Source organism: Alexandromys fortis, unplaced genomic scaffold, assembly GCF_014885135.2.
Source record: "Alexandromys fortis isolate MF-2015 unplaced genomic scaffold, M_Fortis_MF-2015_v1.1 scaffold_58, whole genome shotgun sequence".
NCBI lineage: Eukaryota > Metazoa > Chordata > Mammalia > Rodentia > Cricetidae > Alexandromys > Alexandromys fortis.
In genome coordinates this window covers 3,020,349-3,032,564 of record NW_026067940.1, presented here as the reverse complement: position 1 = coordinate 3,032,564, position 12,216 = coordinate 3,020,349, and the positions used below count along the sequence as shown (strand labels likewise).

Here is a 12,216-nt window from a genome sequence, read left to right as displayed (position 1 = left end):
TTAAAAATTCTTTTACATATGTTCTTCTGTGGAGCCCTTGACCTTCCACGATGGCCCTCAATATGTGAGCCTCCTGTTTTAGCCCCAAGAGTGCTGAGATTACACATATGCCCGCCATGCCTGGCCTTGGCGGGAACTTCCAAAGCATTCTTCAAACATATCTACCTAGTCATCAAGAATTTGCCTGTGCCGTTTATCCCAGCACCTGGGGGTGGATCAATGAATATGAGGCAGCCTGGTCTACAGATCAAGTTCCAGGACAGCCAGGGCTACACAGAGAAACCCTGTCTTGAAAGAAAAAAAAAACCCAAAAACAAAAAAGCAAAACAAAACAAAACCCCAAACAAACAAAGAATTTGCTTGCTCGTTTTGATTAGAAGACACATCAGTGTTTTTATATCTTAGAGAATTCTGTGGGTGATGGTGACTATAGGGTAGTTTGATGTCCACAAAGACATACTTCCCTTATTTGGGAAACATGTAGCTTGTGTCTCTGGCAGGAAAGAACATCAGAACAGAGCCGCGTTATCGCCTGAAGTGCTAAAACATACGCCCGTTTTAGGCTTTTCGCAAAGGTCGCTTATCTGTGCCCTCATTTTATCTTGGTGGCACTGTGGACTAAGTACAGCTGTCAACATGCTCCCCTGCAGATGAGGAGGTAACCGCAGGAGGAATATCTGCAGAATGTGCAGCAGAGGAAGAACTGGAAGGCAGGGCTTCAAAGTAGTTGACTATGTCACTCTCTGAACTTGATTGGTTCAGTCCCAAAGATGAGTTTGAAAAGCCCTAAAGCGGTTAAGAGCATTGCGTGCTCTTCTAAAGGACCCAAGTTCGATTCCCAGCAACCACATGGTGGCTCGCAACCATCTGTAATGAGGTCTGGTGTCCTCTTCTGGCCTGCAGGCATATATGTAAACAGAATATCGTATCCATAATAAATAAATATTAAAAAAAAAGAAAAGCCCTAAAGTAAGCAGAGGATTCTGGGTAATGATGAAGAATTGCAGCTGGTGCTGTGCTGGTCTGTACCAGAATTCCAGTTATATAGCCTTTACCTTACCATTGGTCTCTCCTTCTCATCCTCAGAGGAAATCCAAGATCACTGCCTCCCGCAAACTCATGCTGAAGGTGAGGCTGGTTCTATGGGAGATGGAGGGGCAGCCATACAGACTCAAAGGGGGCAGGAAGGGGAAGGAGGGAGACCGAGCAAGGGTAAGGGAAGAAGCCTATCCATTGCCGGAGCTGACTGGTGACCAGTGACTTGTATCTCGGGTCTCTCCTGGATGCCTGAGAGGCAGCGGAAATGAGCCTGGGGAGGGGTTCCTTGGTAGAGGGGGAGGAAGGGAAATGGTTCATTTGGTCTGTTTCTCTCTTTGGAGCACTGTGGGACAGAAGGGATAACAAGGATGGAAGAGGGAGACTGGGTATGCCATGTGAGCCACTCTGTGTGATCTATACAAGGCCTGCCAGCAGCTACTGCACACACTGCCACACAGAGCAATGGGCTCAGACCTGGCCTGCTGAGTCTGGAGGCTCTTCCCCTCACTTGGTGATGTAGGGTAGGGAATATGAGGAACCAGCCTTGGTTCAGTGACTTTGTCCTTTGCAGAGCCTGATGCTGGCCAAGGCTAAGGAGTGCTGGGAGCAGGAACATGAGGAGCGAGAGGCCGAGAAGGTGCGCTACCTAGCGGAGCGCATCCCCACCCTGCAGACCAGAGGCCTGTCCCTCAGCGCCCTGCAGGTAAGCCTGGCAGGCTGGGAAGGGACCCTCTGTGGGTCTTGAACTAACACAGCTCTGTAACTTACAAGGTGCCCTCCTGCCCCTAGCACCCAGTCTCACAACACTTGTTGAGAGAGGAGTCCCAGAGGGGAGAATGGACTTAGTTGGACAGAACCAGAGACTGGCTTCCCGTCAGCTGGTGCAATGGCATGGCCTGAGAGATGGGCAGGATTTAGGAAGGCCATTCCTTCAGAGATCTGCACCCCTTTTAGAGATGAGGCTTTATTGTTTTGATTCAGTTAGCAATCGCTTTAACACCAATGACTGACGAGAAGAGACTAGATATAAATATTTCTACATGTCTCCCATGGAAGTGGCTATTTTAATTCTATTATTTTTGTTTAACATACAGTTTTCTATTATTAACTTAGTTTAACATATAGTTTAACACATATGTTTAACATATAGTTTTTCTACTATTAATTTTCTACTATTAACTTATATTCCTTTTATAACACTGTTTTTTAAGAAAACAACTATGAGCCTTGTGTAGAGGCATGTGTTTGTAGTCTCAATGCTCAGGAGATAGAGGCTGGAGGATTGTGAACTAAAAACTTTTTTATTTAAACTTTTTTTTCTTTTCTTTTTTTTTCGAGACAGGGTTTCTCTGTAGCTTTGAAACCTGTTCTGGAACTAGCTCTGTAGACCAGGCTGGCCTCGAACTCACAGAGATCAACCTGCCTCTGCCTCTTGAGTGCTAGGATTAAAGGCATGCACCACCACCACCCGGCTTAAAGAATTTTTGTTTTGTTTTTTAAACTTTTCTATGCAATAGATTTTGATAATATTTCCTATCCCCCAGCTCTTCCCAGATTCTTACCTACTGGGCCACTCAACTTTATGTTATTTCTCCCTAAAAAAAATAAAGCAACAAAAAAAGAAAATCAAAACAAGGAGGATAGAAGGAAAGAAGGGAGGGAGGAAGAGAGGGAGGGAGGGGGAGGGAAGAAGGGAGAAAATCAGGCGTGTGGTGGCACTCCTCTTTAATCCCAGCACTCAAAGGCAGGCAGATCTCTGTGAGTTCAAGGTCTACAGAGTGAGCCAGGACAGAGCTACATAGTGAGATCGAGAGAGAGAGAGAGAGAGAGAGAGAGAGAGAGAGAGAGAGAGAGACAGAGAGAGAATGAATAGGATAAAAAAACAAAACCAAAAGAAGCATGGAGACTTGGAGTCCATGTTGTGTTGGCCATCCGCCCTGGGCCTGGGTCTTCAAGCACCGGGGATACTCCAGTGCAGAAAGCAGATTCCCCTCACAGTAACATCCATCACAGACAGCTTCTTGGCTAGGGGCGGGGCTCTGTGTCTACTTTCTCTTCTCAGTGCTGGGGTTGAGCATGTGTGGGTCTTGTGTGTCCTCTCACAGTTTCCGTGAATTCATGTAGTGGGGATTGTGAATCCATGCCTAGGTACCCTCAATGACAGTGTTTTCAGGCCAGCGGGACTACATACCGACATGATCTAAAAATAAAAAGTAAAAACTAAGTTAACATTTACAAAAAGCTGGAAAAAGAAAGCCCACAGCGAGCAGAAGGAGAGCAAAGGCTTCCACTCTGAGGTGTTGCCACGATGGAGCCTCCAGCAGCTCCCGTCGGGATCACACTTCTGAGAAAGCAATGGGCCATAGGGCTGAGCATGCTCAGTGTGGAGACGGAAAAGGGATGCTGGAGCTGGTGTCCCTTTCCCCTCTCATGACTTCACTCTGCTCCCTCAGGACTTGTGCCGAGAGCTACACGCCAAGGTGGAGGTGGTGGATGAGGAGCGATACGACATTGAGGCCAAATGCCTCCACAACACGAGGGAGGTAAGCGCCAGGGAGGGCGGTAGGAGGCCTGGGCCGGGCTGGGCCTGGGCGGGGTGGGCTGGACAGCGCATGGGCCAGCCTGTCAGCGTGAAGCTTTAGCTTCCCACCATAACCCCGTAGGTCGGATATGGGCAATGGGCGGGAAGGATGGTCACACGTGAACAAACTTCCTCCCCACCTGCCAAGTGAGCTCTTCAGAAGTTGCTGCCTTCGCTCGCTCTCCCACACAAGTAATCAGATGTCTGTTAATGACATCTTACCTTCCTGAAGGGCTTTCATGTGTGGTGCCTCCTTTGATCCTCCCTATATGCCTGTGGGTGACATGGGGACTATTACCTAACCCTGACTAATGAGGACTCCGAGACTCACAAAGGCTAAGAGCTTGCTTGGCTCAAGTCACAGAACAGGGGTCCTAGTATGCACGCTGCTCTCTGGTTCTCCCCTCTCCCGTACTCAGTGCTCCGTGAGCGTGGGGCGGGGCGTGAGAGCATTAGGGTCAGCCAGCAGAGAAGAATGGGGAAAGGCGGGACTTCCGGCACAGGTGGGCTGCTTTCCTACCCACTTCCTCTTGCCAGGAGGGTGATGTGTGCTGTCGTTAAACTCCAGAGAATTCCCTCATAGACCACACCCTGGGATTCCCAGGGTCTAGGATGTAGGACTTTCCTACCTGCTGGGTCAGTCTAGGCTCAGCTGCTCTGCAGGCCCCCTGGGCAGGGATTGAGCAGCCAGGCTAAAGACGGAGGGACAGAGGAAAGCAGTCCACACTCCACACACGGCTTCCCAATGTGAATGATGGCTTAGTGACTTTTCGTTTATTTGAGGCTTGGTGACAGGGAAGGGGTGAGGTTAGCTACTTAGCTTAAATCTGTGAAAGTTCATGGTGACTGTTTAAAAAAGGATAGGTGGTTCTGAGCACCTCGGAGAATCTAGCATGGAGCCTGGGAAACTTGGGGTATGTCTCTAGCTGGAAGCCTAGCAATTGGATCTCCAGGAAGGGAGGTCCGGGTCTAGCGTCCCCTCCATAGAGCCTGGCGCCTTCCCGCCTACAGATTAAGGACCTGAAGCTGAAGGTCCTGGACCTCCGTGGGAAATTCAAGCGTCCGCCCCTGCGCCGGGTCCGTGTCTCAGCCGACGCCATGCTCCGAGCCTTATTGGGCTCCAAGCACAAGGTCTCCATGGACCTACGGGCCAACCTCAAGTCTGTGAAGAAAGACGACACAGAGAAGGTAGGGCCACTCTCCTCAGACTCTTCCTCCTGCCGCCTACTAGCCTTCACCTATCACTTCTCACACAGCCTGAGGCACTCTAGTCAGTCTGTGAACTAGAATATTCTAGAGCCCCCTATGAGGTCCGCATCAGAAGAGGGAAGACGGGCTGCTTCCAATCTGAGGGGAAGACTGGGATGACTGAGGAGTTCTGTGTCAGTTCAGGGGCGACTATTGCCCCCGTCGCCACATGTTTTGGCTGTGGCAATATGCGTGTGTAGAAATTGGAGAACTGGGTTCGATTACTTGCCTAGCAAACAACAGCGTCAAGTTTGCTGGCCTCACAGTGTATGCCCAGAGCTGACAGGCACTGTGAGGAGCGTGAGAGAACAATCTCCAGCCCAGGAAGCCTAATGGATGAACAGGCTAGACCGCACGCTGACAAAACAGAAACAAGTCAAATGGAGGAGGTGACCCTGAGCTGTGGTGTGTCACACGGGAGGCTGTTGTGGGGCTTGGAGGTGAGGCTGGCCTGTGATACACTGGAAATCAGCTCTGTGGCCCGATCACAGCACCCTAGGACCTCCCATCCACACAGCCTCACGTTTTCTGTGGAGCCTCGGCATAACCTGTGCCCCTGTCTGGCCAAGGCATCTTCCATCACACGCTGGGCAGGAGCACCGGGGTTTCTTCGAGGAGGCGGATTCTCTTCCATCTAATGTCTGTTGAGCTCAGGGGCCCTTCGTAGCCCCTGCAGCCTGGTGAGTTCCTAACATGGCTGTGGGTTACCCACAGGAGCGGCCTGTGGAGGTAGGAGACTGGAGGAAGAATGTGGAGGCCATGTCTGGCATGGAAGGCCGCAAGAAGATGTTTGATGCTGCCAAGTCCCCGACTTCACAGTAGAGGTGCCTGGGGGGGGGGGAGACTCGTCCTGGGATCCCTCAGAGTCCCCAGGGCACTCAGGATACATAGGGGATGGGAGGCTGATGCAGCGTGCAGGAGAACCCTTTGTAGTTCGCTCTCTCGGGCGTAGGCGCCCACTCTGGTGCCTTCAGACTCTGGGCATGGCACGCCTGTGTCAGGTCCTCTCACCTGCAAACTGGGGCTTGTACCAGATGGGTGGTCCTGGGCCTGGCAGCTTCCATGTATTCCTAGCTGCAAATGGTTAGATTGGAAACTGTGTGGCCGGGGGACCCTAGGAAATCCCGAGGCCGGCAGAGTCTGAGTCTAAGGTGAGATGTTCCCCAAGGTCCTTCCAGCTCTAATTCTCCAAGAATCTCCCATCTTCCACTGTCCTCGGTGACGTCCTTTACTTGTATTCACTCAAAGAAGCACCCTAGTCAGTGCTCCAAGGGGACACCAGCTCAGAGACGCTAACCTCCCCCCCCCAAGGTCGGGAGGGATTGACAAAGAGGTGGAATTGAGCATTAAAGCCCTGCTGTGGGAGCATGGGAAGGAGGCGCAGTGGGCAGGTTTACAGCAGCACAGAGCAGACAAGGCTCTCTCCCCAGAGGACATCTATGTTACAGATAGGGGAGGGTTCACAAAGGAAGGGGAAGGGCTGAGGGTGCAAAGGTCAGCAGCAGTGGGAGGAACCATGACATGGAAGATGAGGGGATGGGCTCCAGCCGAGGAGCTCTGGAAGTGTGGAGAGAGAGGGAGCTCAGGTTCTGGGCAAAGCAGCTGAGGAGTCCCAAGGGTGGCGCAAGGGAGAAGCCCCAGGGACCGTGGGGACCATGCGCGCTGTGTGTCCATCAGTGATGCCTAAATGGCACGCATCACTAGGGTCTGTGTGATAGTGTCTCCTCTCTGTCCTTGCAGGTTGGCTTGCTGTGTGACTCTGGGGTCATGCTTTGGGCGCCTTCCTCCAGCTCCGTTCACCTATCTTCCTGCCAATGCTGGAGCATCCCTGCTATGTCCTTCCTCCCTCCAGCCTACATGATCACCTTTGGAGCCGGGATGAAATGGCACCAAAAGGAGAAGAGAGATGCGAGTGTCTGAGACCTCAAGCCAGCAGCATGGGCTTCCAGTAACCCATGAGGCACACTGGGGTTATCCAACCAGGCCGAGGGGGCCATAGGCTGGAGAGGGAGGCAGAGAGAATGCCTTCCTTACAGTCCCATCTTGCTACCCCCATCTCTGTTGCTACCTGCTGTGTCCACAGACATCACAACTCCTCATTAAAAATCCAGGTTCCTGCTGGTTTCCGTAGCTCTGTGGTTAGTGCTCAGAAGAAAGTGAAGACAGGGAGTCTGTGAAAAGGGGTTTGAAAAACTTCAGCCTTGAGTCAGGAGCTCAGGATCAGAATGGAAGGCTGAGAGTTTGGTGACAGCCTGCTAATGCGCCCCAAGGAGTCTTTCTTCCAAGTCACAGTGACATCACACACTCTCAGCATCCAGAATTCTCAGCTCTCTCAAGCCGGGATCTCTGACAGCCCATGTGTCCTAGCCTAGACTCTAGCTGTCAGAGGGGTGTCCCATTTGGTAGAATACCCCTGCTGATTTCCCTAGCCTCCAAAAACGTGGACTATCTGGTGCCTTCCATGCACCTAACCGTTGTGGGCCAACAGGTCAAGGTGCTTCCAGCCTCTCCTGGTCTGCAGGACCCAGGGCTGCGTTTCCTACACTCTAGCCTCTCAGGAAGGACATGCTGCAGTTCCATGTCTGGTCACCAGGGGGCTCCATCCCTCGTCTCTTGATCTGGCTGCTCAGGTCCTTGCTGTCTGCTCCAAATCACTACTTCCTCTCTTACTGGAGGTGCAGAAAGCAGAAGTAGGAACACTTCCTGAGTCCTCTGCGTGGACCCTCTGTCCCTTCCCAGAGGGCAAGAGTGTGTCAGGGCCCTCCGTTTCTCCTCACACTCCCAGTCAAACACCCCCAAGACTCATTCTTGATCCAAGGTGGTCCTGACTTTTGGCCCAGTTCTTTTTTCTATCTCACTAATGTTTGGGCCCAAAACCCGAGAGGGGCTTAACCCAGGGGAGAGGAGTAGGTATAATGAAGGACTGTGGACATTCCTATGCTCTTGAATTGCTACCCCACCTCCACTCCCCTTAAAGGAGCAAAGAGCAGCATTCTGGGCCAGAGTGGAACTTGGCTTTTAGGGAGGTGTCAATGGCAGTTCCTGATCTAAGCCTACAGGGAAGTAATTGGTCCCCAGGACTAGTCCCCGCAGAGGCTGAGCTGCCCCGGAGATACCAGGCTCTACCCTCTGATCTCCATGTATTATCTGGTATGAATACCAATGACTGGTGCAAAGTACGGTGTTGTTACCTCCTGGGGCACAGTCTGGGGCAGGCATGCTCAGCCTGCCTGTGGCAGCGGGGACCAGCAACATGGGGTGCATTAGGAAAGGCAGCATCTAGCACAGGGTTTTTGCTACAAGCACATGAGTAGGCAGAGAGTCAGGGGTGTGCAAAGAGCACACTCACTGTGTGCACATACCTGTAGTCATAGTTACAGAGTTATACATACACAAACAGAGAGAGAGAGAGAGAGAGAGAGAGAGAGAGAGAGAGAGAGAGAGCACGTTGGGGAACCTGACAGAGCTGGTTCATGCCACAGAGCACAGGGTGAGGCTTCGTGCCTGGGCAGCCAAGAAACCCACCCTTCCTTGCCTCACGGGCTCCTCCCAGTTGGCCTGACTCCAAAGCACGTCTCAATGTTTTGTCTCTTCCCAAACCTTTGATAGAACCTGGCCTTAAGTTCCTGAGGCAAATCTCAGTCTGACGGTAGACTATTAACCTAGGGCTTTGACAGACTGGGGTCTCCACCCTGCCCTCTAGAAGTGGGAGACCAGCCCCAATGCTGACTCAAAGCAAACATGGGACACAGAGGGCTGCTAAGAGGTGGGGGTGGGGCTCCCAACACACCTAAGCCTGTGGCCCTCTGGCAAAGGGCAGAGGACCCTTGCAGACAACTCCAGAAGGTCAGCAGCCTTGTTCTTCTGCTTCCGGTGCCCTGAGACATTTCCGTGAGGATGACTAGAGCTCAGACTGATACCCACACTCATCTGGGGAAGAATGAGCCCCTGCATGGAAAGGAGAAGATGGGCTTCAGCAATGGGGGAACTCAGTAAAGGGTCCTTTGTTGAGACCTGATTGTTCATGGATGCCCACAGTCCACATGACCGGATATGGCTATAAGCAGGAGTAAGCCCCGGGGCCTCTCCTTGATTGGCAGCTCCCACACAAGACATGTGACCATGTGCCAGGCACTAACTAATTTAGATACATTTAACCTTCACATCGGCCCTGCGAGACAGCACTGTCCCCTTCCCCATGCCCCAGGGAGGCACAGCACAGGAAGTCTAAGGACTCGCTATAGTCACAAAGCAAGGAGGGAGGCAGAACTTAACCGAAGGAGTCTGCCAGCATCCAGACTCTCATTCATGGTTTCCAGGGCACTGTTTGCAGTAATAACAATGACAAATTTACCATGCCAAATGCTGTATCAGAATTTGTCATGCATTCTCAGAAAAGCTTGGAGGTAGAGCTCTAGAAACGGAGCCCTGGAGGGCTTAGGACACTAGGATGTAAGGGGCCAGAGTTTGACAGCTGTGACTTCACAGGGGACCCCCGTTCCACTTGCCTTGGTGCTTTCTCTTTTCTAGGATCATCTTGCTTCAACAGAGCGCAACTAGTTACTGCCCAGGAAGGACTCCACAGTAGAATCCTACCTGTATACCATGGTGTTCTCATTCCTACCAAAGAGGAAGCCATTCTGTGGGAGGCAAGACAGACCCACATAGGCAAAGGGGAGGTCTTCTTCAAATAGTTGGACCTAGGCTGAGGGTAGAGGCCCAAGACCTTCTCGGGGAATGTCTGGTGTGAACAAACCCACAGCAGCTGTGTGGGCATGCCTCTCTCTGCAGCTGGAGATGGCAGGATGTTCCTCCCTCCTGGTTAGGAATGAGCAGGGCAGGATGCCACCTGCTACCACCCTGCCTGTCTTCAAGTTCTCAGGAGGACAGTTGTCTTCCCTTTCTCTCATGAGATGCCTTGTCCCCACTGGTCCCAGGGCCCCAAGCCGGGCGGTGTGTCTGATTTTCACTCAGTGCCTGGCGCATACAGGGCAGATCTGTACTCAGAACTTCTGGGGCTAAAGTGTCATTCTGAAGGAGGGGCCAGGTTAAACGTTAGCCACAATGGCCCCCCGCGAAGTGAGTCACACCCCCCACAGGGCTCTGGGCTGGGCAGCCATGGGGGCAGTTTTGTTCCAGGTGGGTGACCAAGCTTCTGAAGTCTTGGGACATGTCTCTGGAACTTGTGCAGATGACAGCTTCCTCTCCTGACTCCTTCAGGGTTCTCTTTCCTCAAAATGTTTGCCAGTCTGTGGGGCCTGCACACAGAGAGGGGCAGGGATTCCTTATTCCCAGGATATATGCCCAAGCTGACCTGTGGCCCCAGACCCGGAGACCGAGGCAGACAAGATGGACTTTGGTGACCCTATGCCATTGGCACAGAGTGTTACAGTCAATGTGCAGAAGCATTCAGAAGGAAAGAGACTTCTCAAGGTTGCACGGGACTAGAACACAGCTCCGCTGACTCCCGTCTGCTTGGAAGACTGAATGAAAGTGTTGGTTTTTCCAGCCAGAGGCTGAGACTGAGAGTGTCCATCTCAGGACCCCTCCTGACTCCAGTGCCAGCAAGTGGCCTCCCTCACCGACGGGGCCAGTACAGGCTTAGCGAACCTGGCCCTTTGCTTTGGGTTCAGAAGTATGCCTCCCCTGGGTGACAGGCAGGTGTTTCAACTTTGAGCCCCTAGGGGTAAAGTTGTGTGAATGCCATGGCTGCGTAGAGGAAAGGTGAGCCAGGTTATATGGTGCAGCATGGGGAACCGGCTGCCACTGGTTAGTGCGGTGCACACACTGTATGGTCTGGTGCTGATGGTCTCCTGAGGATGTCCTCCCAAATGGATATTTGTGATCTTAGCTCATGGGCTGTGTTCTGCTGAGGAGCCACTACCACAGATGCTTGGGGTTCCCAGAGTTAACACAGAAAAGGGGAAAGGGCGGTGGCTCTTCCAAAGCATGCTTATCTCCAAGTTGTTATTTTAGTATTAAGATAGCCTCTGTGTGCTAATTGTTTTCTAACGTCTTCTAAGACAAGGTCTCCTTGTAGACTGGGCTGACCTTGAACTCAGACCCTCCTGAGGCACGGACCACTAGTTCTTTTTTTTTTTTTTTTTTTTTTGGTTTTTCGAGACAGGGTTTCTCTGTAGCTTTGGAGCCTGTCCTGGAACTAGCTCTTGTAGACCAGGCTGCCCTCTAACTCCCAGAGATCCGCCTGCCTCTGCCTCCCGAGTGCTGGGATTAAAGGCACGCGCCACCACCGCCCGGCCTCTTTTAATGTTCTTAAGTCACAAATTAAGACACGGGCAGCACCACTTCGATACCAGAAGTCAGGGACCACTGGTCTGGGGTCCTTGGCATGTGGGGGTTGTTCATTTTTTTCCTGCTTCTCCAACAGTGCCAAAGGCACAGAGACTGCCCAGTGGAGATGGAAAATGGAGCCAGAACTGAAATGTCAGGGTGTAAAGATCAGCTGATCGGGGTTGGGGATCCCCCAGATTTCCATTCTAGCATTCCTGGAAAAGATGCCCTGTGAGTCTTGTGTTTGGGGGATTCCGGAGCCTGGATGTCTGTGGTGGGGTATCTCAGAACCTCAAGGAAGTGAAAAAGAGGGGTGACCTCTTGCCTTATCTTTGGCTGTGAAATGACAGAAAACCCCTGTCCTCGGTCAGGGGCTTCCCACTCACAGTGGGCTTTGTCTTGATGGGTTTTCCTTGTAGAAAGTGACCATCACAGGCTGACATTTTAAACATTGTGTAAATAAAGAATTACAAAGTGAGCAACCCCTCTCTGCACTACTTACTTGTTTTTTATGGTGCTGTGGCTTGAACTCTTGGGCATGCAGGCAAGACCTCAGCCACTGAACTATGCCCTCACCTCCCAACCATTCAGTTTCAGATCCAGGATATTGTGAAATACCTTTGAAACCCTTGGGCCCTTCCCTCATCATAACGCCTTCCTCTCCATAAAGGTAAATAAACACGATATTCAATTTTGTGTTTACAGGGGTCTTCCTTCTCCAGGATCTTGCTTTCCACAATTTCAGTTATCTGTGGTAACTCTGACCCAAAAATACTGAATGGGAAAAAAATTCCAGAAATAAGTTATTCATCCATTTAAAATCACACATTATTCTGAGTAATGTAATGAACTCTTATGCTGTCCTGCCTAGAACCTGAATTCTCTTGTCCTGTGTGTCCTGGTATGGCTTCTGATTGTTAGCCATGTGTCCCCAGATAAGCTGTGCAATATCACAGTTCTTGCCTTTAAGTCATCCCTACTTTCTTAATGGCTCCGAAGCACAAAGGTCTTATATCTGGCAATTTTATCACAGTGTGTGATTACAATTGTCTCTATAT

At 51.3% G+C, this 12,216-nt stretch overlaps 1 protein-coding gene across 1 annotated transcript; it reads left to right on the top strand.

Annotated features, from left to right (window-relative positions):
* The first annotated feature begins 1,005 nt into the window (after positions 1 to 1,005).
* On the top strand, positions 1,006 to 6,988 carry Tnni1 (troponin I1, slow skeletal type). Its single transcript, XM_050147734.1, has 6 exons — positions 1,006 to 1,128; positions 1,610 to 1,741; positions 3,492 to 3,581; positions 4,631 to 4,807; positions 5,582 to 5,691; positions 6,608 to 6,988. Exons 1-5 carry the CDS (start codon positions 1,120 to 1,122, stop codon positions 5,687 to 5,689), a joined length of 516 nt encoding a protein of 171 aa, XP_050003691.1. The 5' UTR covers positions 1,006 to 1,119; the 3' UTR covers positions 5,690 to 5,691; positions 6,608 to 6,988.
* Positions 6,989 to 12,216: the final 5,228 nt, after the last annotated feature.

Excerpts from the sequence above, each read along its gene's own strand:
- Tnni1 (XM_050147734.1), top strand. Across the intron at positions 3,582-4,630 it reads GCCTCCACAACACGAGGGAG|ATTAAGGACCTGAAGCTGAA; the intron begins GTAAGCGCCAGG and ends TCCCGCCTACAG. Across the intron at positions 4,808-5,581 it reads AGAAAGACGACACAGAGAAG|GAGCGGCCTGTGGAGGTAGG; the intron begins GTAGGGCCACTC and ends GGTTACCCACAG.